Raw genomic sequence first — 26,444 nt, 5'->3', positions numbered from 1 at the left:
AGGCTTCCTGACTCAGCTTCAGCTGCAAAATCCTGCAGCTCATTTAAGAGGTCCTGCCATGAAATACTTAAAACAGTGTTGGTGAAAAGCTGAAGGCATGCTTTTCGGTTTTCAGCCGTAGCAGGAAAAAAGTTGTGCTGTTTTAAAATGCTGGCTTTGTGGGCCATCCTACCAGGGCAAACTCTGACTCTGAGGCAGGAGGTCAGCTACAGAGAGAGCATTTGAGTGTTATAGCTTGTTTGCTGGCAAGGACCTTGAAACGCCATAGAGTTGTGGTGATAAACATGGCTACAGCCGGTACCTCAGCCATGAGGCTAGAAAGCTAAGGAATGGCTGGATCCAGCTGTCAAAGCCACGGCTTTCATCCTACTGATACTGCTTGGTAAATTAAAGACTCATGTGGTCAGAAAAAGAGAGATATACAGTAAAGAGAGATTCAAAGACAAAGAAAACTTTAAATGATTTACAGTGTGTTTAAAAATATATACAGGCTGAAAATTAAAGTTCTTAAAAGTAAAATAAGGAAGAAAGAGAGTAGTTGGGTGTGGTAGTACACACCTTTAATACCAACACTTTGGAGGCAGAGGGAGATTGACCTCTGAGACTTCAAGGTGTGGTAGCACACGCCTTTAATCCCACTGCCTGGGAGGCAGAGACAGACAGATCTCTGAGAGTTCAAGGACAGCCTGGTCTAAAGAGTTATTCCAGGACGAAGATATACAGAAAAAATAAAAGTAAAAGTAAAAGTAAACAAAATAGAGTTAAAATAAAGCTGCACAAAGATGGAAAATACACAGAGAATCTTGATACTATATGCTATTATGCTCTCTTTGAATTGTTTGAATGCTGAGGAAGGAGCAACAGATGCTAAAAGATATTTGTTTATAAATGCTGCTGAACTAATCCAAGATAAATATTTTCAAAATACCTTGACTTTAAAATTTGAATCTAAGGACATGATGCTTTGGAAAGGAGTTTCTTCTTTTGTTTTCACAGAGGATGAGATGCTGTGGATTTCTTCTATCACAATATGGTATGATGGACCACGTCCTCCTGAAGGGTTGCTGTGAACACCTTCAAAAAATTACTTCACTCAACTGCTGACTGAGAGGAACCTAGCAGACAGGTTATACCATGAAAGACTTGATTAACAGCGCCCCCATTCAGCAGGAAGCAGTTTGGAGAGAAAAAACTGCGCCCATGTTCCCATATATTGTTTATAAATGTTCTTTTACATTTAAAGGGGGTTATGATATAGGTATGAATAATTTGCATTGATATGGATTTTGCTTTAGTGATTTAGATTTAAGGTCAATTTTGTTATATGTATATGTATTTCTGATCTTGATTAAGGTATTGTGATTGTGTAGTTCATTTAAAAATGTAATATATGTAGGTTGTTAATGGATAATTATTAATAATAGTCAAGCTTGTAGTTATGTTAGATTTTCTAGATGTACATAGATATATTTTAGATAGGCATTCTTCATATCTTTCAAAGATTATAGAATATGGCATTTTAAATGTTTTAATAACTTAAGGTTTTTCATGACAATGAGACACGTCTGCTCCTGCCAGCACCAATCTACTTCAAGAAGAAAGAAGATGGGCATCGAAGAGGCACCTTATGGAGTTTGATAGCCATTTGGGCAAGAAACTGCTCTTGCCTGGACTATTGCATAAACTGGACACAAAGAACCCGCAGAGAGAGGACTGCTGAACTTGCCTAAAGGTGAGATGGTCTTTCGGGGTTTCTGATTTATGAAAGAGTCTGCGAGACATTCTGCAGGACACAGCAGATAGTGACTGAACTACCTTTGAAATTTCCTGCTTCATGGAAATGTCTGCTGGATACCATGGACCTGTAGGCCGAAGATGGATGCCCCATCGGTACAGAGAAACTTTGGGTGACTGTCCAGGCAGCGAGATGTCTCTGTCATTTCTAGAGTTTTGAAAATTGCTTACTTTTTGTTTGCTTAGGTAATATTGTATTCTTCTGGAGTCTTTGATGGAGTTGAAGAATAGATAGATAGTTATAGTTATAGTTTTCCATTGTTATGATAAAAGATAAAATAGATAAACTGTTTTGTCATATGTAATTTTGCTATGTTAAAGTTAAAGCCTTCCTTTTTTTGTTTAAACAGAAAAAGGGGAAGTGATGTGGGAGTGTCATATCAGTCTGTTGATTTCATTGGTTAAGTAATAAAGAAACTGCTTGGCCCTCATAGGTTAAAACATAGGTGGGTGGAGTAAACAGAATAGAATGCTGGGAGGAAGAGGAAGTGAGCTCAGACTCAGCTCTGCTCTCTGGAGCAGACGCTATGCTCCCCTCGCCCCAGCAAACGCGATAAAGCTCCGACCCAGGATGGACGTAGGCTAGAATCTTCCCGGTAAGCACATCTTTGGGTGCTACACACATGAATAGAAATGGGTCAAGCAGTGTTTAAAAGAATACAATGCGTGTGTTGTTATTTTGGGTATAAAGCTAACCATGCGGGAGCTGGGCTGTGGGAAGAGGCCCACAGCTCCCTACTACAGTGGGATAGTTGCACACTATGCGAAGGTGGATTGCTGTGATTGGTGCAATCAAAAGCTGAACAGCCAATAGCTAGGCAGAAGGTCTAGGCAGGACTTCCAGGCAGAGAGAGGAAGTAGGAGGGGGAATCTAGTGTGCAAGAGAAAGACTTGAGGAGACAGAGGAAGCAGGATGGGTGGTATGTGATAGTATGCAGATGAATAGAAATTAGTTAATTTATGAGCTAGTTAAAAACAAGCCTAAACTAAAGCCAAGCTTTCATAGTTAATAAGTCTTCATGTCATTATTTAGGAGCTGTTGGCAGGACAGAAAAGGACTCGCTACAGCTTTACCCCATGACACATAAAGAGTTGAGCTTTAAGAAGGTTAAAGGGCAGAAATACATAAGCTGTAGGGTATGCTTGTTATCCTAGAAGTTTCTCTAGTTTCCTTTGCTGAGTGGCAGCTTCAGTTTAATTAAGAAGTCCTCAGGAGAACGGTCTGTGTATATTCTCCTGTGTCCCCCAGTTTAATTGAGAGGTCCTCAGGAGAACGGTCTGTGTATATTCTCCTGTGTCCCCCAGTTTAATTGAGAGGTCCTCAGGAGAACGGTCCGTGTATATCTCCTGTATCTCCCAGAACTGGCCTTGTTTAGGACATGAGGTTGGGAAGGGGCTGGTTTCATGGTGATGAATGAATGTCTCTCCTTCAGTTTCAAAGAAGTGGGGAGTAGGGGTGGGGGTTTGGGGTTTGGAGTAAGGGCCATGCCTTCTGAGTAGTAACATTCCAGAGAGCCAGCCCTCTACCCATTGCTAAAGGCGGGAGTTGGGAATATGAAAATATGGGATGTTTCTATTTAATTTGGACAGATGCTGAAAGACCCTCACCCCGGGTATATCACCCAAACTGTTAGCATTTCCCACAGCGAGTTGGGTACCCGTACACCAATCACCGATTAAGAAAATGCCCCACAACTTACTTACATGTCATTGGATGAAGGCATTCTCACAACCAAGGTTTTTCTTCTGAAATAACTCTAATTTGTGTGAAACTGACAAAAGAACTAAGTAGAGCAGTTGGCTCTTCCAGAATTCCCCACATCAGCCTGCATCAGTCGGCATTTCGCCTTGGACTGGTCTCCAGGAGAGCCTCTCTTTGGTCAACCCAGTTAGTCCTGCCTTTCCTTTTTTCTGTTATTCTGTGCCTGGTCTCTGCATTTAACGCTCTACCCTAATTCGCGGGGGAGGACACAACAGGAGTCCGAAGTGAGTGAGGCATCCTGGGAAGGCGTTCCCAGGTGAGTGAGGCATCCTGGGAACCGGGTTCCGAAGTGAGCGAGGCATCCTGGGAACCCGTTCCGAAGTGAGTGAGGCATCCTGGGAATGCGTTTCCAAGTGAGTGAGGCATCCTGGGAATGCATTCCCAGGTGAGTGAGGCATCCTGGTAAGTCCTGCAGCCCTGAGGCATGATGGAGCATTTGATGCTGATTCACTCGGGTGTACAGCCGCTGTGGTTAGGGAAGCTTTAGGACGGCAATTTCAAAAGCCTTGAGAACCAGTTAGAATGTGGCGAGAATCCTCTCTCTCTCTCTCTCTCTCTCTCTCTCTCTCTCTCTCTCTCTCTCTCTCTCTCTCTCTCTCTCTCTCTCTCTCTCGTTAGGTTCACATCCCCCTCCTTTTAAGTAGGAATTTCCAAGTTCTTTGTGTTTTTAATTTTAATTATTTTCCAAGACAAGCTCTCATCTAACCCAGGCTGACCTGTAGACTGAGGGTGGCCTTGAACTCTTGATCCTGTATCCATCTCCTAAATGCAGGCATGCTGTCACACCCAAAGAGAGAGAACAGGAGAAGACAATTGAGGTGCGGAGGAGATGCCAACTAGACATGGAGAAAGTCACACATACAGAAAGAAAGAAAGGTAAAAAAAAAAAAACTACATGGCAAAACATAGATTAATAGCAGGTTAATTAAAATTATAAGCGCTAGTGGGACAAGCCTAAGCTAAGGCCGAACTTTCATAATTAATAGTACATTTCCATGCCACTATTTGGGAGCTGGCTGGTGGGACAGCAAAGACTCGCTGCAACCCTTGATGCCACCAGGTGCTTTAGAGCGGTCGTCTTAAACATATGGGTTGCAAGCCCTTTGAGGGTCACATACAGATATTATCATTATGATTCACAGGAAGGGAAGGAAGAAAAGAAAGGAGGAGGGGGGGGAGGGAGGACGCAGGGTCCGCTGAAATGCTCTGGTGAGGAGAAGGAATGGTTGCTGTGAGCTCAGTGTTAGGAAATCCATCCGCTGTACTGTTCCCAGATATCTGTGACACATCATGCAGGAGCGTGCACACCCCCTCAGGAAATTCTGCCTACTTCATTCCTCACTCCAGATGCTGGGGCCTTGGGACTGTTTCCCCCATAACCTCACGCACTTGAGAACTGCTCTTGAACCATTTATAACTTGCTCTGAGGCTGAGTATTCCGTACCTTTTCATACCTTCCCTCTGGCGTGGGTGTAACCCTTGTGACACACTGGGTAGGGCACTCAGTTTCAAGCAGAGTTTGTGAGGCCTGCAGGTCACAAGCTCCTTGCTAGATGCCAAGGGAGAGGTGGTATCATTTGCCTTCACAGCACAGCGACCTGGAGAAAGTTCTTCTTCAATTTGTTTCCCCAGGCTAAGCACAAAAACTTAGTTTCTCTTCACGGACTAAAGGCCTCTGTGCGTCTTTTGAAGTGATCATTGAAGCATTGGAAAGTGGCTGGGTCAAGCCCTCTCCAGAACTGATTGGAGAGCACACAACCCACACTCTGGCTCTGTGACCCTTCGATGACCTTCCCAGGCTTGTGACAGCTTGTTCCAGTCTCACAGACGGTGCACATACCCCTAATCATATCAAAGTATCCTTCTTAGTTCTCTGCTCTTGGCAAACACTGAAACCACTCCAACTAGTACCGTCTATTTTCAGCAAAGCCTTGAATCTCCTGAGATCACCCCTCACTTCCTCCCTTTCTGGGGACATTCCAGATGAAGGAACAGGAAAAAGTGAGGAGCATGGTTGTCACACAAAAGACCCACAGGAGGGTCTGCAGCAGCCTTCTGTGTGATCTGCTCTCGGATGAGTATCATAGGGAGTCTCCACCCAGGGTTCCTCCCTGTATGCTCGTATTTCAGGCCTCCATTTAAAAGCCAGCAACTCAGCTTTGGAACAGGTCCTGTGCCCTCTTGTTCCTGCATATTTAAAATCTTCTTTTTTTTTTATAGCCAGACTCTCTACAATAAAACCATAATTCTCTTGAAGGATGAAGTCATGATTTCTTTATCTTTGTACTACTACACCGTAGTTGATCTGTGATACCTTGTATAGAGGGCCTGTGAGTGCAAAGCTGGGAAGCAGACAGACACCTGGAGGCAGGCTCTGCCCGTTCAGAGGAGGATTAGGTCATGAGGCTGAAATGCCTGGGCAGCTGTTCTGGAAGGTTCTAAGTGTGTTGGTAATACCAGCAGTGGCCAGGGATTGGATGGCAGGGGAAAAACACTCTACACTGTGGGAACAGCGAAAAGTCACTCAGAAGAGCAGTCAAAAGGCAAATTCAGCTGCAACACCGATGCAATATTGTTCTGAATTTATTGTTTTGTTCTAATTTGTCAGTTGGCCCAACAAGGGTATATTATGGTATATTTCCCCTCTAAGTCAGGTCAGTGTCTCTTTAACCGGGACTATTTCCATAGTCTTTCGGTAAAGAAGGTTTTGTTTGTTTGTTTGTTTAAGACTTATTTTTATTTCATGTGTCTAGTTGTTTGGGCTGCATGTCCGGCAATGCTCACAGAAGACGGTGTTGGATACCCTGGAACCGGGGTCCTCTGGAAGAGTGGGCAGTGACCTTAACTGATGAGCCATCTTTGTATCCCATTGGCAAAGAAGTTTTAAAAAGGGAGACTTAGTTATTTATGGTGGGATATGCTCATAACCTCAGCACTTGGGAAGCAGAGGCTGGAGGATTGCTGTGAGTTTGAGACCAGCCTTAAGTTGGTTCACAGAGCAAGTTCTAGGTAAACCAGGACTACACAGTTGTTGCAAACCAAAGCAAACCAACAACCCCTCAGCCCTAAATGGGGCTTCTACATCTTCACCTCCAGTGCTGTGGAAAGTATAAGAACTGGAGGTGAGAAGAGACTGGGGAGCGGGAGAAGGTCACGGGGATAAACTTGGTCGCGAGCAATAAAAACGAAATGGAGAAACAAAACCACCCACCTATCTCACCAAAAGACGCTCCCCTCCCCTTTTAAGTAGCCTTTAAAAAAAGATTTATTGATTTTTATTTTATGTATATGAATATTTTACCTGCATGTACCTGGTACCCACACAGGCCAGACGAGGGCATCAGATCCCCTGGGACTGGAGTTACAGATGATTCTGAACTGCCGCGTGGATGCTGGAAACCGAACGTGGGTCGCTGCTTAACCTCCGTGCCCCCTCTCCAGCCTGGGCTCTTTGTTTTATTCAGTGGTTTTAGATTCAGTGCTAAACTGAGAAGAAAGTGCCGATACAGCTTTCCCCATATCAGCACACCCCACCGGAGTGGGACATTTGTTACAACTGATGGGCTTTTGGTGCCTTTGCCATCTAAGGCAGGGCTCACTCTCGGTGTGCCATGTGATTCTGGTGAATGTGTGACGCTGTCAATCATTGTATTGTTTGCAGCCAGCTCGCGGCTTTAGAAATCCTCCCTGTTTTCCTCCTTCTCCACAAGCTGATGTGTTTAATATTGCCTTAGTATTGCCTTTCCCCAGAACATCATAGAGTTGAAATTATACATCACTTTGCTTTTTCAGATGGGCTTTTTTTTCACTCAGTGATGTGCATTTAAAAATTCCATGTTTTCATAACTTGGTGGATCATTTTCATAACTTGGTGGGTCATTTTCATAACTTGATGGATCATTTTCATAACTTGGTGAATCATATCGTTTTATGCTGATGTCCCACAGTTAATTTCTTAAGAATATCTTGATTTCTTGCAAATGTCGACTGTTATAAATAAAGTAGCTTGTGTTGGCTAATCTTGACTGTCAACTTAATCAGATTGAGGAATACTGAAGAGATTAGTAAAAGGTGTCTGTGAGGGCATTTCCAGAAACTCTTAGGCTGAGGCTCTGACCTACTGGATGGAATACTCCCTGATGGACTCATAATCTGGTGGTGGGAAGGCAGAAGTGGAGGAGAAGGTGTGCTCTTGGGTCCTATAGCTTTTCCGACCCCATTCTGCTGTGATCTGCTTCCTGTCATTCATGAAGTCCTAGCCACCTCATCTACCTGCTCCTACTACTGTCTTTTGTTGACTGTGGGCCTAGAACCAACAGGGGCAAAGACTGTGGAGAGAGTCTCTGAAATCATGGGCAAAATAACTCTCCTCCCTTAGGGGTTGGCGTGGGCACTTTGGCCACTTGTGCAGACTGCAGCAAACACTTCCGTGCAGGTCCTATGCAGACGTAAGCCTGTAGACACACCTTCCACTTACCTGAGTGAACACCAAAGAGTTCCACTGCTTCATCACAGGGCAATGTGCTTGGTTTTGTAGGACACCTTTCTTTATTTTGTTTTTGTGGCAGGGTCTTGCTAAAAACCTCAGACTGGCCAGGAATGTGACATCCTTCTGCTGGGATTATAAACATGCACCATTATTCCCAGCATTTTTCATTCTCATTAACATACAGTAATAACCTGCCATGGTTACGGTGTGCTAATGTAACATGTGAGAACAGCATGCCCTGATCATGGGGGTGGGGGCACCATTTTCTGGAGCCTTTGAACTCTTCACTTCTAGTTCATCATATAATATTTTGTAGGTAATGTGAGCTGAGATCAGCTAACACTGGCCTGGAAGAGATGGCAGGGGCTTTCAAAGATTTTTTTTTTATCCTCTTTCCACTAAAAGGCTTCATTACATGGATGATTTAATGGTAACTTCTGAGGGTCTTACATATTTGGAAAGATATCCGAAAGCCATGTAGTTTTTAATTGATCATCTCAGTGTTAGGGGTGGGTTAACTCCTTATGAATTGCTGGCCAGAGATGCCCCAGATGCCTCCCCGCTAAACAATAAAAGCTATTACTCCTGCCTTGGTTGCATGCCAGAACCAGATGGTAAGATCTCATTGCTGAAGAGGCCACAGACTTTGGTTATAGGACATGGAGAAAGAAAAACTGGGACTGAGCTAGAAACTCCTTCCTGGCTGTTATTCACAGTGCCAGAGATGCTGTCTCTGCAGGCTGCCAATAGCCCCGCCCCCCGCTTAGCGTGGACGCTGAGTTCCACACTATCAGCCTAGCAGGTAAAAGGTGCCAACTGGTACAATACAGGCATGGACTGTTCCTGGAACGGCCAATAACTTTAGAAAAGCTTTTTATTTATTCTCTGTGACTTTTACATCATGCATCTTGATCCTATTCATCTTCCTGTCCCTTGGTATCTGCCCTCTGCCCTTGGAAGCTCCCCTGCAAAATAAAATCAAATTTAAGAAGAAAAAAAGAAAAGAAAAAGAAAAATCTCATGGTGGAGCTGTAGTGTGACACAGGGAGTCACTCTGTTTTCTTTTAGCCCATACTTAGTTTTTTGTCCCCAAGGGGAAAACATTTATCCCTGTGATAAACGGTCATGATAAAGGTCATGATAAAGGTCATGATAAAGGTTATTCTACCAAGGAAGAGGAAGAAGTAGCCTTAGATATAGCCATAGCATTTGCATCCTAGACTTGGGGAAGTTATAGTGGGGCATGGTCCCTGGAGAGACAATGTTGGCAATTGTTTTAAACCCTGGCTTGGAATGAGTAAGCCCAGAAGTGTTGGGCACTTGAGCGAGTATAACCCTGGGGCAGGCTGTGCTTAGTTGACCAGGGACAGCTGCCCAGAATATAGACTCCTTCAGATCAGAAACCATTGTTCAGGGCTATAATACCTCAACAGGAACCCACAGGCAGGCTATGATGACAGAAGCCCTTCTTGTATAGTGAGACAGTATTTAAAAACCAACAGCTGTGCTACAAACCTTTGAGGTGAAAATCCTGTCCCTTGTCAACAAGCTAGCTGAGGCCTTCAGGACATTTACTAATGCGGACCCTCTTTCCCTCAGGGCAAACACTTCTGAGGCAGCAAACCCCACGGACACAGCTTTTGAACACTGCAGTATTCCACAGCTGGCATCTGGAGAAGGACTAAGAGCAAAGCAAAGTAGACAGAGGGGTCAACCCCATGTCACGCGCACCTTCAGAACCGAGCGCCCAGAGGACTAGGCTGTCTGCTGCAGCTCCCGACTTCCAAATCTCTGCCAGTGAAGTTTTGATTCCCTGTCATGTGGAGGTTAAGAAAACCAATCTGCTTCTAGATACTGAGCCTCTGACTCAAACCTTACCTCCCTTTTCAGAAATCTTTCTGAAGAAGCAGAACAAACTCCATTTTGAGAAAGAACTCCATTTTACACAGGATCTAACTAGGGGGTGAACGCAGCCCAGCAAAGTCATAAACATTCTCAGGAAACTGTCTGCCCTGGCCAAAGTGACCCACCAGGGTGTCCAGACAATAGCTGCTTGCTTCAAACGTCCTTGTAGGTATCTGATTAGCTGCCCTTTTGAAATTCTTATCTGCTGACAGTCACTGTTTTGAAATCCCCCTATACCCCAACCAATGATTTTGAAAGTGGTATGCTTTTACCCAATCCCCAGATGCCAAGGCTTGTGCCACCCTGCTTGAAGTCTCCCTCACCCTAAGGCTGTTTCCCCCATGGGCCGCAGCGGTATGTTGGATTGCTGTTCAAGCTAGCTAGAATAAACAGATACACTCTGTGGTGATTCTGTTTGGGGATTCCACGTGAGGCAGGCATAACACTTTCCTCTTGATCCAGAATTACAGTGGAAGATGATCAGTCAGCTTGAGAAGTAGTTTGTTTGTTTATTTGTTTGCTTCCTTCCTTGCTTGCTTGCTGCCCTGGCCTGGAGCTCACTGGATAGACTAGACTGACCTTGAACTCAGAGATCTGCCTGCCTCTGCCTCCTGGGTGCTGGGATTAAAGACGAAGCCTGGTGAGGAGCCATCTTTTAATCAGGTGTTCTTTGATGCGCTTGTTTGTTGTTGGGAAGGACACTTACTGAGTTGCCTGTGCATATTAATCTTAAAAAGATGCCACTTCTGCCTGTTCTCCTTGAACTCCTGTTTCCAGTACTTCCCTTTGAGGGTCTCAAACACAAGACCAGAGTGCTGTCCATCCAGTTCCTTTTATATTTAACCTTGGAATTGCTGCTGATGCTGTACCTCTTCAGTAATCTATCGCACTGACCGAGAGCCCAGACACCTCGGCAAAGGCTATAACTGACATTCGTTGACAATTTCTTTGGTAGCAATTGCTTTTCAAAACACAAGGGCATTAGCTATGCAGCCCAAGGTGTCTGCTTGATGCTCAAAGCAAGTTGATGGGTCAACATGTCAGAAAAAATTCAAAACTGTTTAAATACGTTTAACCGATAGTCTCATCTCCAGAAGCAAGCTACACAATAGTGGCTGTCTTGGGTAATGCGTCATCATGTCTTTTCAGAGTCTTTCCCTGTCTGGGCCACTGGTTGGTGAAATCATGTTACTCTTGCTTGGACCTTGTTTATAAGCCTCCAGGTAGAATTTCTATCTTGGAGACTATAGCAGTTTCAGAAAAAACCTTGGCGCCAATATCTCAGCTAGTGCTGACAACACAGGAGATCCAGATTGCCCTCAACCAACAATTCACAGAACAGGAGGGTTTTCAGGTCCTTCAAATGGAAGTAGTCTTAGAAACCTGGCTGGATTTTTTGAGGCAGGGTCTCTCACGTAGCCCAAACTGGCCTTGAAATTGCTGCAGATCAGAGAATGACTTGAACTTTTGATCCCCCTGGCTTTACCTCCCAATACTGTGATTACAAGCATGTGCCACCACGCCCAGTTCAAGTGGTGCTAGGGATTGGACCCAGGGTCTGTGTATGCTGGGTGAGCACCCTATCAACTGAGTTACAGCTCCAGTCCAAAACCCGGGTTTTGTCAACTGCTTTGCTGCAGTAGGAATGGAAAATATTCCCTCCTTTTCCTAATTGTTCCTTGTCACGGCAGGAGATAGGATCAATCCAGCACGATTCACGCAGAGTCTGTGCTGACTGTGGTTTGTTATCGATTTCAGTTTATGTCTAAATAGTCAGTGTTGCCCTGGGACGGTGGCACACGGTTTTAATCCCAGCACTCACTCTGTGAGTTCCAGGCCAGCCTGGTCTACACAGTGAGACTGTCTCAAGCAAACAAGACTGAGCAGGAGTTAGTGTTAATGCTTATCCTGGAACTAGTGTGTTACTTCTCTTCTGCTTTCATTTGCTATAGCCCTCAGAGAGGCAAGCACCAGGTATCACCCCAGTTGTGTTACAGGCATCAAGTTCTTCTTGCTCACGCCCCTTTGTTCTGGACTGTCCTGATGATGCATTACCCAAGAGAGAAGGCTACTCACCTTCACAGTGAGTTTAAGACCTCTAGGGCTTCCTGTGACCTGTCTCAAAGGAAAAATCGTTCTCTGTTTACACTTCTCAACTGAGATATTTATAAATATGACTTTTCTATTTTTGCAAAATATTGTATGTTTATATACATTTGTAACTTCTAAGAGTTTTCATTTTTTTCGAGACAGTTGAAGCAAACTGCAGACACAATATCCTCCTACACACCACAGCCAGTATGCCTGACTCAAAATTTCATTCTCTTACTTTAGTGACCATTAGCCATCAAAATCAAGAAATTCAAGAGGGAAGATGATGGAGGACACGCAGGCCCTTTCTACGTCAATCTCTAGGGAATAAAGCAGGGGACACTGGGTGACGGTTATCAGGTAGGTAGTTGATGCCTCATAGCCAAGTAATACGGGGAAATCTGCAAAGCAGGAAATTCCAGCGCCCATTGGATCGGTGTGGGGAGCTCTCTGCTTCCAGGAAAGGGAAGCCATAGCTTACGACAGGGAAATCTGCACTGAACTTAGAGTAATGAACATTTTACACGATAGAGAGGCAGAGAGGAGATACCAGGGTGCCGTGGCAACACGGGCGGGAGTAGGAAAGACGCTGGGAGAACCCTCTCTGTCCAGCACCTACTTGAGTGTAGCAGGTGTTCTTGGGCCGCCAGCTCCCAAGTCATGACATGGAGACTTAGTGCTAATTACGGATGCCTGGCCTTCGCTTAGGCTTATCTCTAGCTAGCTGTTTAGACTTAAGTTAGCCCACTTCTATTAACCCAAGTGCTGCCCTAGGGCTCGTTGACCTCGGCTACGTACCGTCCATCCTGCTCGCTTCATGTCTGGCTGCCCGTGTCCTGGTTGGCTGTACCTCCCCGAGCTGTCTGGCTCCCCTTTTATCTTTGCCTGCCAGCCCTGCCTGTCTCTTTTCTGCCAGTCTATTGGTCATTCAGCTTTTTATTAGACCAATCAGCTGCCTTAGGTAGGCAAGGTGAAATAGCAACCATCTTTACATAGTTAAACAAATGCGTCATGAACAAAAACAATATACCTTTATATAATTAAACAAATATTTATTCCACAACATTGGAGTTCTTGTGAGAAACCATTTTAAAAGACCCCTGTTGAACTGGAATTAGACGTGAGCTCAGTTTCTCCACACACAGCACCTGGGGACCTGGACCAAGTGTCGGTCGCAGTATCAGACACCGAAGCCTCGCCAGTAGAGCCCCAAGGCTGTGAGGACGAGCCCTTGAGTCAAAAGTGTGCAGCAAGCAGTCACATGGATGAGTCAACCGGAATCCAAGGGAACTAAACACAAGTGACTGCAGGGACTGCACAGGGCTGGGGCCTGGGTCACGACCCGACCCGTGGTGGCAGGGCACACCTCACACAGGACCTCCATCCTGGAGCTGTAACACGCAACAGGGGTCTCCAGAAGCCCTGTGCAGAATGTGAAGACCATCAGTGATTTGACCTCAGCTCAGAGCCCAGGAGACACCCAGCCCAGGGAGCACGCTCGGCACCCTGCTCCAGCCAGCACTCTCTCCTCGTACATCCTCTGTCCTTTACTAACAAGGTCAGTAAACACACATTCACTCAGGTCAAATGTTCCCAACAGTGCCTGGAGGCCTGCTCAAAGGCTAGCCCTTACTAACGTGTCTTTGTCTGTTATTTCCTTGCCTTCTCACGACTTGCCCCCTTCCTTTGTCTTCTCACTTCAGGCTACCGCTGAAGTACAAGCACCATAGCTGAGAGGAAGAGCGGTGGAGGAAAACCTTGGGGCTGGCAGTGTAGCTCTGTGATAGGGGCTCACCTAGTATGCCCCAAACAGCAAACAGACACCCAAACAAACAAGAATAACTCCAAACCTAACACAAAAGTGACACCAAACATCTTCCTTTCAAACAATGTTTGAGAATAATCTTAGAGGTTGTCTCTGTTCGGTTTGTCTCTGAAGACAGCATAGCGTGGGGTAGCTGAAGGGTTGCACGGGCTTGCAGAAGACAATACTCAGGTACAGAGAGAACACGTGGCTTGCAGGTCACTACAGGACCCTCTGACAAAGGCCACATGAGCCAGTTTGGTCTATGTGGGACACCCTGTTCTGCTCTGCTGAGAAACCCAGAACCCTGCTGAGCTCTGCTTTCCTGCCTGGGGGATTAGAAATAAACACAGGAAGAAGAAAGAGACAGGGAAGGAAGGAAGGAGGGGCAGAGGGAGGGAGTGTGAGAGACATCAACCATTCGTCTTTCCACCAAACACTGTAAAATGTGTTGATGACAAGAAATTAAAAAAGAAAAAATGTTTTTGAATCTCCCTCAGCTTTAAAGACGTTAATGCAGATGTTCCCCATCCTCAAATCCAGTAAAACCTTTGTTTACCCAAAGGCCCAGCTGCATTCTCAGAACTTAAACAACAAAAGTTGCTGGCTCCTTCCTCTACCCTTCATTTCCTCTGTGCAGACGATGCTTTGAAAACCAGCGACAGGAGGATGATCTGCAGCTGCCTTCCTGTCCTGACAGTCACCACCTGGCTTAGAATAAAAATCAAGCGCACCCCTCAGCAAGAGCACAGTTCCCCCCTCAGCAAGAGCAGAGCTTCCCTCAGCAAGAGCAGAGTTCTGCCCCGTCCAGAAACTCCATTCAGAATGGTGGTTGGTCTCTCTTATTGTGACTGAAAATCTGTTTTGTTTTGTTTTTGCCTTTGGTTTTTCAAGACAGGGTTTGTCTGTGTAGCTTTGGAGCCTATCCTGGAACTTGCTCTGTAGACCAAGCTGGCCTTGAACTCACTTGAGTGCTGGAACTTGAGTCGTGTGCCACCACTGCCCGGCTCAAACCTATATTTTAACAGGAGGTGGGGGAGAGAGAGAAAGGTTTTGAGATTTGACTCAGACAGAAGAAGTAGATCACATAGCAGCAGCAAGGACTGGCCTTTTTAAAGAGGTGAGAATCACCATCAGGGAGGAAATGAGAAAATGAGTCCAACCGAGGTCCCACAGTAGGCCAAGTTAGTGGTTGATACGTGGGTTGCCGTGAGACCCGTCCTCCAAACTAGACAGGTTGAACTCTGCATAGACTCCCTCACGTCATGGTTTCTCCCTTGACGGTGTCTTCCATTCCTTTTGCAAGAAAAGAAGCCCCACTGAGTTCCCTGTCAACGCCCTAGTGCTGAATCCAAGGCCAGCAGGACTCGGAAGGTGTGGGCCTCAAGGTCGGCCAACCATCCTCACAGCCCAGCTTCCTGATGGAGCCACCACGTGGAGGCTCTTGGAAGCAAAGTGATATGCGGGCAGAAGCTGTCTTCCCAGGGGCTGTTTGCCTCCCTCCCTCCCTCCCTCCCTCCCTCCCTCCCTCCCTCCCTCCCTCCCTCCCCCCTCCCTCTCTTCCTACTTCCTTCTTTCTTTCCTTCCCCCTTCTGTGTTTTGCCTGCATGTATGTTTTCTGTGAAAGAGAGAGAAGCATTTCTTTATCTCCCAAAGCTCTCTGAGGAGACATGATGAGTCTGAGTGAGGCAGGAGGAATGAGGGGGACAGCACACTTGTAGGCAGGTCAGAAGCAAGGGGTGGATCCCAGAGGTCCTGACAGAAGCAGACAACCTACTTCAGCAACATGGAGGTTGTCATTCTTCTCGATTACTCCCATTTTAAAGGACTTCCCACGTCTCCTCTTGCCCCTCTCCACCCCTGCATGAGCTATGAGAAAAGGTGGTTGAGATGGCCAAGTCCTTGGCTGAGGTCAAGCAGGCACAGCCTACTTTCCAGATGGTTGCCCTGTGCCTGTGAGTCCAGCAGGTGCGGACAGCAGCCTGGTCTCCAGAACACACAGGACCTATCTCCTAGCCCCGCCTCTCACATGTCAGCTTTCTTCAGTCCCAAGGACAAGGCGCATTCACCACTTGTCCTTTCCCACTTTTATGGGTCCTAAGTTTTCCTAAATCGAGAACATATTATCCAGCATGCCAGAAGAAAAAGACGTGGCTCTCTGTTTCAACCTGGTTGTTCCCAGGTCTCTTTCACTCACCGTAGGGAAATTTTCCCCATCTACGCCCACATTTCCATCCAGAAAAGGTGGCAGTGATTCTGTCCCAAGCTGCACAGCCACCTCCAAAGATTTCCGTGTGAAAGAAGCCGTCTCTGAGAAAGCAGGATGGGGAGGTGCCGGCAGCCTGGAGCCACCTCGTATCTCTCCTGAGAAGCAACTAAATTCAAAATGTTAGACTCACTAAGGTTGAGAATTCCATGCACTGTACAACTAGACCTCCATGGAAACTAGAGATAAACCCAGGTTTCCTAAGGAAACAAACGCAGACGGGGGGAAGCTGGGGACTTTCCTGGAAATAACACCCATGCAACTAGATTGAATTTTAGTGACAAAGACAGGGGAATTTGGACAGAAAAGGGTTAAAAGGACAAGCACTGATCCTGGGCACTGCACATTTAAAAATATCAAGTTTCTGCATGAGACTGGATGGATGCTGCTGACAAATAGAAAATGTAACCCAGTCTAGAAATGTCGTGACTGTCTTACAAAACAAGCGCAGCACGCTAAAGACAAACATTGACCTCTGAACTCAAGTGATGAAATGTCTTCCCGCTGCACAGGAGGAGACTGGTGACCAAGGCAGCCCCAGAGCTAGACAGGCCTGGCAGCAGAGCAGAAACCAGCCTTTCACAGCCCTTGGAGCCTCCAGCCTGGGACTGAAGAAAGCTGACATGTGAGAGGCGGGGCTAAGAGATAGGTCCTGTGTGTTCTGGAGACCAGGCTGCTGTCCGCACCTGCTGGACTCACAGGCACAGGGCAACCATCTGGAAAGTAGGCTGTGCCTGCTTGACCTCAGCCAAGGACTTGGCCATCTCAACCACCTTTTCTTATAGCTCATGCAGGGGTGGAGAGGGGCAAGAGGAGACGTGGGAAGTCCTTTAAAACGGGAGTAATCGAGAAGAATGACAACCTCCATGTTGCTGAAGTAGGTTGTCTGCTTGTCAGAACCACTGGGATCCACCCCTTGCTTCTGACCTGCCTACAAGTGTGCTGTCCCCCTCATTCCTCCTGCCTCACTCAGACTCATCATGTCTCCTCGGAGAGCTTTGGGAGATACAGAAATGCTTCTCTCTTTCACAGAAAATGGCCAATCTATATTCTTCTCAGTGGATCAAGTCTGTCAATAGGACATAAGCATGCTATTCTACTCTTGGAAGGAAGAGTCAGAATGAAGATTCAGGTTGACTGTGCTGTAAACCATCTGAATTTTTGCAAAGAGAGAGTGAGAGAGGAGAGAGAAAAGGGGAGAGGGGAGGGTGTAGGGAGGGTACAGCAGACATGGGAAAGAACCTCAGAAAGGAGAAGCTGAGTCCTCAAGAGAAAGCCCAGCTTTGCTGAAGTTGTTGCCTTACCCCTCACATCCCTGCAATCCCCTCCCTTACTCCTCACACCCCTGTAATCCCCTCCCTTACCCCTCACACCCCAGCAATCCCTCCCTTACTCCTCACACCCCTGCAATCCCTCCCTTACTCCTCACACCCCTGCAATCCCTCCCTTACTCCTCACACCCCTGCAATCTCTCCCTTACTCCTCACACCCCTGCATTCCCTCCCTTACTCCTCACACCCCTGCATCCCCTCCCTTACTCCTCACACCCCTAGATGCCTTCCCTTTCTTTCTCCTTATACAACCCTAGATGCTTTAGACTCGTCAGTTCTTACACATAACTGGGAATCAGCTCTTGTATGTACCCCAAATTCTTTCACTGTTAGGACAGTGAGGGATGGAGGAGGAGCAGTGATTCTCAGTGCAGAGGGACTTTAAGATGGAGACGCCCCTCAACTCCTTGTGCCGTTGCTCAGGTTGTTCGGTCATCCTGATAGCGAACCGTATCGAAAAGTCTTCATCTTCCTGTGGTGTCATTCTCATCACAGGACAGTGTTTGCATAGACATATTTGGATTCTAGATAATGACTGCCGTCACCCAAACAAGACGAACCAATAGTCTTTCCGAGATGCTTCAGAATCAAAAGCCCCAGCCTCACTGGCCATCATGACCAGCACTAGAGATACAAATGGCTTTTTTTTTTTTAATTTGAGACAGGTTACATGTTGTTTGTTGCCATTGTTGGTCTCAAATTCATGATGTAACTAAAGTTGGCAAGTCTTCTCCTCCTGTCTCCCAATGCTAGTTATGGGCAAGCACCCCCTGCCTGGACAAACAGCTCTTCCTTTAAGGTTTGTTTATTATTCACCCATTTTTATGTGTCTGGGTGTTTTACCTGCATTTATGTTTGTACACCACATGTGTGCAGGGTCTTCAAGGCCACAAGAAGGTGCTGGATTTTGTGGGGCTGGCTACGGGCAGTGTGAGCTGCCATGAAGGTTTCGGGACTAGAACCCCAGCCTGGCCCTCTTGAGACCAGCAGTGTTACTGACTTCTGAGCACCCTTGTTTGTTTGTTTTTATCTGAGTACCACAAACAGTATCAGCAATGGCAAAGCCATGGCCCTCCAACCACGTGGAATTCTGAATCACTTCTTTGCTGTGAAACATGAATCTAAGGGTTGAGTGCTTGGAGAATTCACCTCCGTGTTTGTTCGTAATAAATCTGATCAAGGCTGTTCCAGTGACATTCAAGAGCAGTTTTTCTCTGATTTTTCTCAGACAAAATCTCCCAGGCTGAAAATCATGATGAGGATGTTTAGAACGATGTCATGGCAAAGGTGGCCTTAACCGTTAGTGACAGGATAGGTGTATTACATGTAGTATTTTGACATGTCTGCATGCCATAAGGTAGAGTCCAGTATTAGAGGTGAAATTTCTAAATGTATGCCCCCAAGAGGGAATAGCATGTTGTCTCCAAGCATTGTTGTGACTTGTTTGAGAAAAAAAAAAAGGAACCGTCTTTGTACAAAGGAGCTTATGGGTTCCTGCAGGCCTTGCAGAGTTTTGTCTGGACATTTATGCATAGTAAAGACAGTATAATTTTCTTTTAGGGGCTGTAAAAGTTGTAGCTTTTTGGAAAGAGAATTCTTCAAATTGTCCTGAAATAAACATACCACACTTAAAACATATTTGTGTTTCTCTGGAAGGCAGGAGCTGCAGTGGTGTCAGAAGGTGTCCAAAGGATGAATTCTTGGCCATGTTCCTCCTGTGCAGACTATGACAAAAAGTGCTTTGTCTGTTTGCACCAGTGTTGATTTAAGATTGTTCTATCAAGCCCATCTGAGTTTCATGGAGACATTTGCGTAACACAGAAGAGGAAACAGTTTTGTTTCTCAGTTGCTGCAGTAAATGTCAGATAAGCATACACAGAGAGAGAAAGAGAGAGAGAGAAAGAGAGGGGAGAGGGAGGGGAGAGAAGGAGAGAGAGAGAGTTCTACTTGACAGAGAGTTTGAGTATGGACCAGATCATCTTTGAGCACCAGGGACCTGAGTGAAGGGTTATGCACACACTGTCTGTGGCACAGTGTCCTGCTGGCCTGGCACAGAGGGAGAGCAAGCTACACCTGCTAGCCATGAACCCCCGCTGGACCACACCAGGCCTGGCTCAGGAGATGACACCCTAATCCATCTTTTGTGTTACAGGTACCTTTTGTTGCCCTGTGTGAATCTTGTCTGAGAGTTTCCCATGGATACAAAGCCTATGCAAAACTTGGTTGAGGAAACCAGAAAATTGTGGTACCTCATGAATCAGGTATTTGCACTTGACATTGTATTTTCTGGAGTTTCATTCAGTTGTTTTGTGATATGGAAATCTACTAGCGAAAGTGTAAACATAGGGAAAAATAAAAATGCCAAAGGGCTAAGGGAAAGTTCTTCAGTCCACCCCACTGAGGTAAGGACCCCTGTGGCTGCAAAGGCTAAATCCATTCTCCACAAGTGTCTATGAGTCTTCATTCCACCGACCTGCGTGAACCCACACACCCGAGGTGCATCACACACAACATTTTCCTTGCTTTTCAAAATCAGGGACTAAATGTGGCTATTTTATAGTGGCTTCTGATTATCTTCAGAGATTTATCCTCTCAAGGGCACATACACACAAACAGTAAAGATCATCATCGTTAGTCTCAGCAAGAGCAAGCACAGGTACACTGTGAGAAGCAAACAAAGGGGTTGGAGCTGAGTCAGCTACGTGGGAAAGGGGATGAGAAGATAAGAGCTGCCTTAACAGGGTTGGCCTTGTAGACTTTTCTCATCCTCAGCTGGCATCTCTGACTGTAAGAATTTCTCCTTCTATCCCAACACAGAATTTCCCGCCTGCTCTTGGGGAAGGTCAGATGCCTTTCTTTACTTGCTGGTTTTCAGGTGCCTTTAATTCACAGTAATGATGAGCATGACAGAGTGGTTTATTTGAGATGGTGTGTTCGAACTCCTTCAGAAATACCCACTTGATTCAGCTTGATAGCTGAACAGCTGCCTTTGAGCACCGGGGAGGATTTTAAGTGAAGGGTCTTATGTACTTTGTTCATCCTTGTCTCTTCAAACCAGGGCTAAATGTGGGTATTTTATAGTGACTTCTGATCACCTTCAGAGATTTACCCTCTGGAGTGCACAGACACACAAACAGTAAAGATCATCATTGCTAGACCTCAGGCAGTGCGTATATCCAGAAATGAGTTCAAGCTGGGCTATAGAAGGAGATAAAAGCCAACACTCTGAAGGCACTTGTGAAATAAGTTCTGTGTGCCGAAAGGAGTCACTTCCCTTGCCCCTGGCAGAAGGGCCATGTGGTTTTCCATTGACAAATACTTATGGCTGCACATCACAGCCCATGCTCCAGCAGAGGGGTTTCCCTCCACCCAGCCACTCTTCCTCCCTTTAGCACACTGTTCTCTACTGTTCTTTCTTGTGCTGATCGCTGCTGTCTCACTTCCCTAGTCCCAGCCATATCCTGTGTGTTTTGGGATTCTTCCAGATGTCTCTGTATATTTTCTCTGTCTTATCCATAAAAAAGAAACTTCCCCCAATAGAGTGACCATTACAGTGCTCTCTTTACTGTACCCTTTTAATACAATCATCATCATCATCATCATCATCAAAGCAGGCCAGATATGGTTGTGCATGGTTTAGTCTCAGCACTCAGAAACAGGCAGATGAATCTCTGGTCTACATAGTGAAATTCTATCTCAATGAACAAAACACACAAAGTCAGATAGATGTCAGGTTTTCACCCTCTTGTAGCTGGAGAAGTCACTCAGCACTTACGAACACTTTCTACTACAAAGGAGCCTAGTTTCCGGCATCTTCTCTCGTGCCCTCATGCACACTCACACATCACACGCGCACACAAACACACACTTTTAAAAAATGGGTATGGCTCAAAATCCAGAATGTCAGGTTCAATGGAAGCTCTACTCCCCCAGTTCTGGGACCCATTTCCCTCTACCAAAGAAGTAATTTCCTCATCACTGTCAGAAGGGACAAATGGCTATCTGTGTGCTTATTAGCGTATCAAAGTGCAAATTGACCTCCAGGGTCACTCAAGTGTATCAGTGCAAGCTGACCTCCAGGGTCACTCAAGTGTATCAGTGCAAGCTGACCTCCAGGGTCACTCAAGTGTATCAGTGCAAGCTGACCTCCAGGTCACTCGGCATCACAGCCACCTGTTCCCCTCGCCCCCCCACTACCCTACGTCTCCAGTTCGTGGCTCCACTTCCTTCTCATGTAACTGTGCCACTCTCTCTCTTCTGCCCTTTTTCTCAGTTGTCTCTGTCTCTTCCTCTCTCACCCACTCCTTCTGGCCCAGTTTGGTCTACTACTTCTTCTGGACTCTTGCTGATGCCTTTGGCTGTTCTCTCTCACACAGCTACCACCAAAACCTCCCCTCAACCAGACCTCGGAGCAGCCACGTCCTCAGTTTATAATACGGTGCTGAAATCCTCGGTTTATACATCTGGTGCCAAAAGAAGCCTGCTACCTGTGGAGAGTGACGATGCTCTCTGCCCTGGGACAAAAGTTCTTCCCCTTGGCTATCCCATCACCGAGCATCTTCCCCGCTCTCATTCCCCACCCACCAATGGGGAGGCAGATCTGAGTACTGGCCTAATTTGATTTTCTAATTTGAAAAATCTACTTTGCAACCAAATTAAGTCGTGTGTACTTCACTTTAGTCTGGTGATCCCTTGGCTTATGTAGGCAGAAGTGCATAAGCTACCAGAACACGAAAACCAGGCTCGTGCCTCATCAGATCTTCGTCATTCCCACTACAGCGGCTCCTAGAGCCTCATCAGATCTTCATCATTCCCACTACAGCGGCCCCTAGATCCTAGGGATGCTGACTTATTTGGGCAACACATGAAAAACAATCTTAAGTTTCTTTATTGAAGAAATTTTTCTTCTGGGACTGGGAGTGTAGTTGATAGTGTTTGCCTTGCACGCATGAAGCCCTGGTCTCCAGCTTTAGCCCCACGTGAATGAGGTGTGGTAGGGTCACTCAGAGGCTGAAGCAGGCATGCAAAAGTCCAAGGTCAGAATAGAAAGCAGGCTGCTTCCCTGCCCCAAAGAACTCAGTCCCAAAGTGAGGCTGGGTAGGGCTTTTAAAGCGTCCCATCGCACGACACCAGGTCCAGGCGAAGGGAATCATCTCCCACGCCTTGGTACTCCGAACTCTTTGATCTGTACACCTTAGAAGCCTTCGAAGAAACCTTTTGTTTACAGGCAGAACACGCCCGCCTAGGAGAGGAGGGGAGCTTGGTTAGCTTTATTTCTGCTCTGTAGGAACGGAATATTGAATATCCCAGATCATGGTGGAAGACAGCGGGAAGTGGCCAGAAGTGACAGAGCTTGCCCCCGGAAGTCTCTCCCTGCTCAGACAGTCTTCCCTCTCTTTTCCAAACCTCCTGTAACTATCTGGAAGATATTCCAAAGAAAGACAGTTGTGACCCTCTCATCGGCCACCAGACTGGTGAGACAATGGACCCTGTCTCAGTGAGGGCTCCTGCTGCTTCGGTGAAACACCAGGTCCACATCACAGTTCATCATGACAAGAAGTCAGGTCCGGAACTTAAGCAGGGCAGGGACCAGGAGACAGGAGCTGATGTGGAGGCCATGGAGGGGAGCTGCTTATTGGCTTGTGCATTGTTGGATCTGGGAGGGTCATGCAAACGATGGGGCCACAATCCAAAAAATCTATTAAACCAGAAGCAAACAGAAAAAGAAAAGAAATTACCGTGGGCACACAAAGCTTCTCAGCTATAGCTGTGACCACAGCCAGAGATCAGGCTTCCGTAGCTGTGGCCATGGGGGCTGGTTTGGGGCCTCGTCTTATCGCAAAACCAAGCGCCAGGTGTGGGTCAAAGAGCTTTTGTAGCCTTGAGGTCAGGCTTAAAGTCACATTACTTTGTAAGTTGTACAACTTCCGGTTATAGGACATTAGAGTGTTAACTTAGGATGTTTGCCGAAGCCTGTGGCTGACACAGATGCTTTTCATTGTCCCTGAAAGAATTCAAAGCAAAGAGTAGAGTCACGCAGGGGGATAGTGAAAGAAGCAGAGGGTCCCACAGAGGCAAAAGTAGAAGCTCACCTTTGTCCCCAGGGACTGCCTAGCTGCGAAGCTGGGAGGCAGGAGAGGCTGCCAGGGTGTCTACCCTCGAGGCTAACAGTGGCTGCCAGCTTATTTTTTTTCCTCCCAAAATGTATTTGGGCTTACAATTTTCTATATTCCTACATTCCTATTTCTAAAACCTTTATTTCTATGTTCTTATTCTTGGACTCTTCATTCACCATGGCTTGCTCAGCCTTCTTTCTTATAGAACCCGGACCGCCAGTTCAGGGGCTGGATCATTATAAACAAAATGCCCTCCAGTCTTCTCAACTGAGGTTCCCTCCTTTCAGATAACTCTAGCTATCTGTACAAACCCCAACAAATTAGAACTTTCCCAAGTTTTCCTCAGCTGCTGCCAAGGTGATTGGCTTTGAGGAAGCTAAAGCAGCTTTGGAGTGAGGCTCTCGTTCTTCCGGTGACTAGCACCATGCTGGCAGTCTGCACTGTTGTCGACATCTGGGAGCCGAGGTGATGGACGGGGAACAGCTGTGTCAACGTTGAACCTTTCTGGCCCAGATTGTTCGCAAAGGCCCTGTCCAGGATCAACATTGGAAGACTTACCTGCGGCATGGGGGCTGCTCGGCCCCTTCTACTGTTGCTGCCGTTGCTGAGAAGAAAGTGGAAGCAGAGAAGGAAGGAAGGAAGGAAGGAAGAAGAAGCGTGGGCTTTGGTCTTTTTAACTATGCCTCTTTTGTTAGCATGTTTAATAAAAAACTGAACCTGTTCAAACAAATGATGACAAGAAAAATAATCTCCCCAGCAGTCTCATGCTGGCAAAAGAGAATGTCGGGTGGGGTCGTGTGGTAGCCAGAGCGAGCGAGCGTTGTCTCCTTGAGAGAGATAACTTGTCAGGCCACCTTGCAGGACAGTGATAAGTCAGGGATGAGAGGGGCCGCACTTTGATCTGGACTGCTTATCTGTGGATACCTCTCGTCTTCCATGTAAGCCTAAAAAGTTTGTGTGAAGACCCTGTAGATGGACTTGGGGTCACCGGACTCCATTTATTCCTTTTCCCAATATGCCACATTGGCCACATTACCTTTCTCTGCTTTTTGCTATTGTTTGTCTCTTTGACTGATCTACTGAGGATGAGTGTCTGAGCCTGGCTTGGTGAGATTGCCACAACCTCCACCAACACCAGCCTCCTTACAGCTCTACCAACACCAGAACCCTTCACCTGCAGACAGCTTATTCCTTCTTTCTCCCCCAAGAAAAGCACTGTTGGGAGGCCTGGAATCCTGGCTACCATCAATCTGGCTCCATTCAGTATGGCGAGGGGCTTCCCTCTCGGTGATTCCCAGGATGGCTATGTGGCCTTTCAAATCTCCAGGTTGAAATTGGCACAAACACATGCTCACAGGTTACAAGGGCTCTGTGAAGGACTGCAAAGCGTGCGTGCCATTGTCCCAGTGGCTTGCCCTGCTGCCCCTTGGGAATCAGCACCTGAGGTTCAAACTGCGTTCTCTATTTCCTTGGCAGCCCTGGGGCTTTTCCCATCCAAGCTTACAATGCCCTTGTTTTTATCAGTCAGGTAAAATTAGCCAAGATTTACTTCTCCTGTTTTTCTTGGAAGCCAACCCCTTTGTAACCCATTTAAGCTCCACACCACAGGGACTGAGTGGCTGCAGAAACTAGCTTCCAATTTGTCCCGAACTTCAAACTCAAAGTTTAGGTAAGTGGCCCAGAGACTATTTCTGCGTTAACAGTTAGAACTGAGAGAGTTGAGGCCAGTCACTTTTGACTGATACCAATTCAGAAAAGCTGGACCAGGCAAAAAACTAGAGGGAATCAGGGGGAAGGCAGGGCATAGATAGGTGTAAGAACTAACTCATGGGGTGGGAAGGACAGAGTACCCAGGGTGGGGAAGGAAGTATGTGTCTCTAAAATACAACTCAATCCCTCAGGCCCTGGACCAAGTTCTCCTGTACTGTAAGGCTATCAACCACAGTCCTGGGTGTCAGGGTGACTCGGGAATACAATTTAGCTCACTACATATTCAGAAAGACCTTCTGACCAGCCATTTGAACACGTGTACAAATGTGTTCTATTTCAAATGTGTTTTATACAAAAGAAACTCCAGTATTCAGAATACTGCCAAGAATTTAGGTGACACAGCCCACCACCTAGAGAAAAGAATGACTTTTCTTCAGTAAGTAATGAAATAAAACAGTGTTGGTATTTGCATGATCTCTCAGAAAGGGTAATCTTCCAGGCTCACCCAAAGTGGCTGAGGTGAGGGGAGTGTCCTGGGGAGGCCAAGGTGGAGGCTGCAACTCTTCTGAGAGTGTTCTTTTCTCTCTTCCTTTTCTTGTCAAGGTCCTCAGAGCAGCAACGCTACAATGGCTCTGCAGAAGTCCCTCATCCTGCTCCCATTGCTTGTCCTGGTGTTTGGATGGGTCCAGTCTTCGCTGGGCAAGGAAACTTCTGCCCAGAAGTTTGAGCGGCAGCACATGGACTCAACCGGCTCCTCCAGCAGTGCCACCTACTGCAACCAGATGATGAAGCGCCGGAATATGACCCAGGGATACTGCAAGCCTGTAAACACCTTTGTGCACGAACCCCAGGCAGCTGTCCACGCTGTCTGCTCCCAGGAAAATGTCACCTGCAAGAACGGGAATTCTAACTGCTACAAGAGCCACTCCGCCCTGCACATCACTGACTGCCGTCTGAAGGGCAACTCCAAGTACCCCAATTGCGACTACCAGACCAATCAGCTGCAGAAGCACATCATCATAGCCTGCGAAGGGAACCCCTTTGTGCCGGTCCACTTCGATGCTTCTGTGTAGGGCTTCACCTAGGCCAAAGCAGTCAGATGTCCCTGTCTCCCCACCTCATCAAGCCAGTACCTGCCCCTCCCGTTCTCATTTTTTCCCAGAAAGAAATAGTCCC

The 26,444-nt window shown here is 46.6% G+C and overlaps 1 protein-coding gene across 3 annotated transcripts; it reads left to right on the top strand.

Annotated features, from left to right (window-relative positions):
* Positions 1–292: 292 nt before the first annotated feature.
* On the top strand, positions 293–26,444 carry Rnase1 (ribonuclease A family member 1, pancreatic). Of its 3 annotated transcripts, none has more exons than XM_057786503.1 (3): positions 293–2,390; positions 19,595–19,703; positions 25,872–26,444. In XM_057786503.1, exon 3 carries the CDS (start codon positions 25,895–25,897, stop codon positions 26,339–26,341), a length of 447 nt encoding a protein of 148 aa, XP_057642486.1. In that variant the 5' UTR covers positions 293–2,390; positions 19,595–19,703; positions 25,872–25,894; the 3' UTR covers positions 26,342–26,444. The 3 variants fall into 3 exon arrangements, with proteins under 3 accessions (XP_057642486.1, XP_057642487.1, XP_057642488.1); XM_057786504.1 differs by lacking the exon at positions 293–2,390 and adding an exon at positions 12,371–12,401; XM_057786505.1 differs by lacking the exons at positions 293–2,390; positions 19,595–19,703 and adding an exon at positions 25,183–25,227.

Source organism: Chionomys nivalis, chromosome 12 (assembly GCF_950005125.1).
Source record: "Chionomys nivalis chromosome 12, mChiNiv1.1, whole genome shotgun sequence".
Classification (NCBI taxonomy): Eukaryota; Metazoa; Chordata; class Mammalia; order Rodentia; family Cricetidae; genus Chionomys; species Chionomys nivalis.
The sequence above is the reverse complement of the archived record's forward strand: the minus strand, read 5'-3'. Positions and strand labels throughout refer to the sequence as shown.